This window comes from Dinoponera quadriceps, unplaced genomic scaffold (genome assembly GCF_001313825.1).
Source record: "Dinoponera quadriceps isolate SergipeBrazil2010 unplaced genomic scaffold, ASM131382v1 scaffold3366, whole genome shotgun sequence".
Classification (NCBI taxonomy): Eukaryota; Metazoa; Arthropoda; class Insecta; order Hymenoptera; family Formicidae; genus Dinoponera; species Dinoponera quadriceps.
Window position 1 is genome coordinate 403 of NW_014557356.1, and position 4,454 is coordinate 4,856.

Here is a 4,454-nt window from a genome sequence, read left to right on the forward strand (position 1 = left end):
GCAGACGTCGTATATGCGTCTATTTATGATATTAATTTTTGCTACATTACCTTCGCTGGTAAGAAGTCCAGTATTTAGCCCAGGAATCAAAATTTTGTATATGATACTTTTTTCTATATGCTTCGTATTGTTCAATATTACCTGGAATCATAAGAGATCACATTTAAAGATATGTAATTTATACGCTGATAACTGCGAATCGAAATAAAAAACAACTTGTATCAGAATTTTTAGACAATTAACACTATGGAAGATAGGCTTTAACATTTTGATACTTCTCGAGATATCTGATAAAACGACTTATTTTTATAAATCTATCGTTGTATCATGTTAATAGGTTAAAAATAATTTTTGAATCGGATACTTACGTGCGTATTATATATATACTCTCATCTTATTTTGTTGACGTAAGACATTCGTGCAAATATATGGGTCATTCCATGTGAAAGGGGTACGTTCAAAAATTAGATTTGATTGAAACCTATGGCAATCGGTAGTACTATTTTAGAAAACATTTTTCGAATTTTTTCGGATTTTTTGACCCACACTATGAGCTTCTATGCCTGTCATAAAATTCGAATTTTTACTTCGACTACCAGTTTCTTAAGTCTCGTCGTTGTCGTCGTGCCAATAAAAAAAATCTGAAACCATTGTAACTTTATAGCATTTTTCCCGTAGAATCTGAAAAAAATATTTATAAAATTTTAGGGGGTAGTGTTCACCCCCCGTTTTGAAATTTTAAAGTTTAAAATCGAAATTTCGCAAAGTACGCCACCTTCGATTTTTTTTTGTTTATTTTATTTTATTCCTTTTTAAATTTGCTTTCGATTAAGTCATGTCTCATGATGGTAATCGACCTGGAACAGGCCCAACCGTCTTGAGGGTATGAGGGTCTTGAGATATAACGGTAAAAAGGTGGATTTTTGCTTTTGGGCCTTATGTTGGGCCTGTTCCAGGTCGATTACCATCATGAGACATAACTTAATCGAAAGCAAATTTAAAAGGGAATAAAATAAAAAAACAAAAAAAATCGAAAGTGGCGTACTTTGCGAAATTTCGATTTTAAACTTTAAAATTTCAAAACGGGGGGTGAACACTACCCCCTAAAATTTTATAAATATTTTTTTCAGATTCTACGGGAAAAATGCTATAAAGTTACAATGGTTTCAGATTTTTTTTTTGGCACGACGACGACGACGAGAATTAAGAAACTGGTAGTAGAAGCAAAAATTCGAATTTTATGACAGCCATAGGAGCTCATGATGTGGGTCAAAAAATCCGAAAAAATTCGACAAATGTTCTAAAATAGTACTACCGATTGCCATAGGTTTCGATCAAATCTAATTTTTGAGCGTACCCCTTTCACATGGAATGACCCATATGTATGTAGTATAAGATCTTCACTATAATGGCGGTCCGTGGAGTAGATATCATTATGGAATTTATTCCGTATTATGAAGAATATTTTGGATATATTTCGAATAACAGATATACACACAAAAATAAAACTTATTAAATAAACTAGAACGAATGTATATTTTAACTTCTTTATACAATCCGCAAAACTTCTTATCAATAGAGATTCTTATGAATAGAGATACACTTTAGTCTTCATTTTGCAAATATGTTTACGCTTCTCTGTTCTATTTTCAAATCCCGTCTATCTTGCTTTCCACATATTTTCTTCTACATAATCTCCGATGTATGCNCCTTCTACATAATCTCCGACGCATGCCCCTACGTATTAATACGCTGCGATATAATGGGTACAAAGATAACACTTGAACAAGGACTTATAGTTTCGCAAAAAATTCCAGTTTCACAAGGCAAGGTTTACACATGGCAAGGTTCACAATACGCATAAATTACAATACTTAAAGCACACGTTACTATTTATATTCCTTACACTATATGCAGGATTTCCCAGATCAACATGAACACAATTTGTGAAGACGTAGAATGGATTGAGTCCTCTATGAGAGACATCAGTATAACCCTAAACCTTTGGCTACGTTTAACAACATTAAGACTTTGCTATCGTAACATTTAGCTATAATCGACTTCTTTAAAGAATGTTTATTCTCATTAGATGACTACGCGCGTTTGATTGGAATGACTTTCATGCAAATCGGACGTGCAGCACCTAGTATAAAATCCGTTTTCATCGAGACATCCTTTAAATAATCAACGGGCTCTAAGTGGAAGTTGTGCACAAGAGGAGCTATTAGGGCCTTCATCTCCAACATGGCGAATCGTTGACCTATTAATTCATTAGAACTTATTTGTGGAATAAGAAATTAATATCTTATAAATTACCTATGCAATTTCGTGGTCCTGCGCTGAAGGGTAAGTAGGAATAAGGATGACAATTCCTTATATTCTTTGGTAAGAATCTATCTGGATCAAATACCTCCGAATTTGGCCAAATGTTAGGATTATGATGAAGATTGTAAATAAAGAAATGCACCGTTGTGCCTTCTGGTACTAGATATGAGTCTGTAAGCATCATCGAATATAATAAAACATATTTTACAAGCAGCAATGGAAAATTTAGAAAATAAATATACAGGGTGTCCCAGACCACCCGTCTCACCTGATGTTTTCGTAAACGCGACATTTTAAAGAAAAATATTTCAGACAAAAGTTTTGTGACTTCGAGGGGCACATAAGATGGTGTCATTGGTTTGACCTTGGATAGTCGTTTGAAGATCACGTGAAGGTCACCTTTAATTTCTTAAATGGAAACCCCCATTTTTCAATGCATATTCTTGTAGCTTACCTCGAGAGCTTTCCAAAACGCTATAATGAAACGTTTTTTTAATCAGTACTTTTCGAGTTATGAGGATTGAAAGTTACGGTACCGCCGGCATTAGCATTACCCAGTCGTGATGTATGACATGTCTGATACTGTCACGTAAGGTGTAACAAAATTCTCATTTACCAGCATTCGTATTCAAACGCGGAAGCTTGTGATATAATGCTTATTTTAGGTGAATGTGATGGTCAATTTAGAGCAGCTGCAAGATTGTGGCGAGAAGAATTGTGGCATACATCTAGAGTTGCCCGTGAACGGTTGAACGAAATGTTTCCAGATAAATGGATAGGCAAATATGGCCCACATCATTGGCCACCACGATCACCGGACCTCTCTGTTCTCGATTACTATTTGTGGGGAAGACTAAAAGATCTGGTATACCGCGAACGCCCTACGACAAGAGATGATATGATTCGTAGAATACGTCTCGCTATTCGTTCTCTACATGTTGATGAAATTCTTCATGCAACAAATAATTTCGAGAAAAGAGTACTTGCTTGCATTGAAGCAAACGGTGGACATTTCGAACACCAGGTCTAATAACATCAGCCACACACACACACACACACACACACACACACGTGCGTGTACAGCAGAGAGGGTTGGAGTCGATAAATACTACGGGAGTGACGAACCGTGGGGTCCTTATCTCTGTTGACACACACACATTCACACACACAAACACACAAACACACAAAGAGGTGTAAATCCGACCGTGCAACCTCCACCTTGGGTAATGCTAATGCCGGCGGTACCGTAACTTTCAACCCTCATAACTCGAAAAGTACTGATTAAAAAGACGTTCCATTATAGCATTTTGGAAAGCTTTCGAGGTAAGCTACAAGAATATGCATTGAATAATGGGGGTTTCTATTTAAGAAATTAAAGGTGACCTTCACGTGATCTTCAAACGACTATCCAAGGTCAAACCAATGACACCATCTTATGTGCCCCTCGAAGTCACAAAACTTTTGTCTGAAACATTTTTCTTTAAAATGTCGCGTTTACGAAAAAATCGGGTGAGACGGGTGGTCTGAGACACCCTGTATATACATATAAATGTGTGAATGTGCGCCAGCTTGCAACATGTGATGCAAGAGTACTTTCAAGAATAAGTGACCTTATTGCTCCGGCTATGCTTGACAGCATTACGCAGCAAATGCTTGCCTCTAAGAAAATTATATTGTAAGTGAGAATTTTGGCACAGGTGAAAAATTCATCATTCCGCGACTTTTTTTATAAAAATCTGCATGAAACTTTCATTTATGCTCTTAAACGTTGTTATTTTTGACCATTGTAATGGCATTGTACAGCCACTGTCTATCTTGTTAAAACAGTTATCGAAGAGATAATAAGATGCGAGTTGAATTATCAGCAGACAGTAAGTCCAACAGTATTAGGATGTTATTCTTGTCACTAAATTTCATGTAAATGCATGTTTAAATGTTAAAATTTCATGTAATGCATGTTTCACTACATGTTATCTTTACATACACGCAAAAAAAAATAGATTTATCCAGTAAACCTGACGAGAGAAATTAAATCGCAAGAAAATTGAAGTTCAGTGGTGAATGATGACGAAAATGTTTGAAGTAAACCACGAAATCTTTACTGCGTATGACGAGATAAACATTTACAA

At 35.8% G+C, this 4,454-nt stretch overlaps 1 protein-coding gene across 1 annotated transcript; it reads right to left on the reverse strand.

Moving 5' to 3' along the window:
* Positions 1–2,045: 2,045 nt before the first annotated feature.
* Positions 2,046–2,506, reverse strand: LOC106749053 (cytochrome P450 4C1-like). Its single transcript, XM_014628103.1, has 2 exons — positions 2,317–2,506; positions 2,046–2,260 (listed from the first exon to the last, which is right to left on the reverse strand). Exons 1-2 carry the CDS (start codon positions 2,504–2,506, stop codon positions 2,094–2,096), a joined length of 357 nt encoding a protein of 118 aa, XP_014483589.1. The 3' UTR covers positions 2,046–2,093.
* Positions 2,507–4,454: the final 1,948 nt, after the last annotated feature.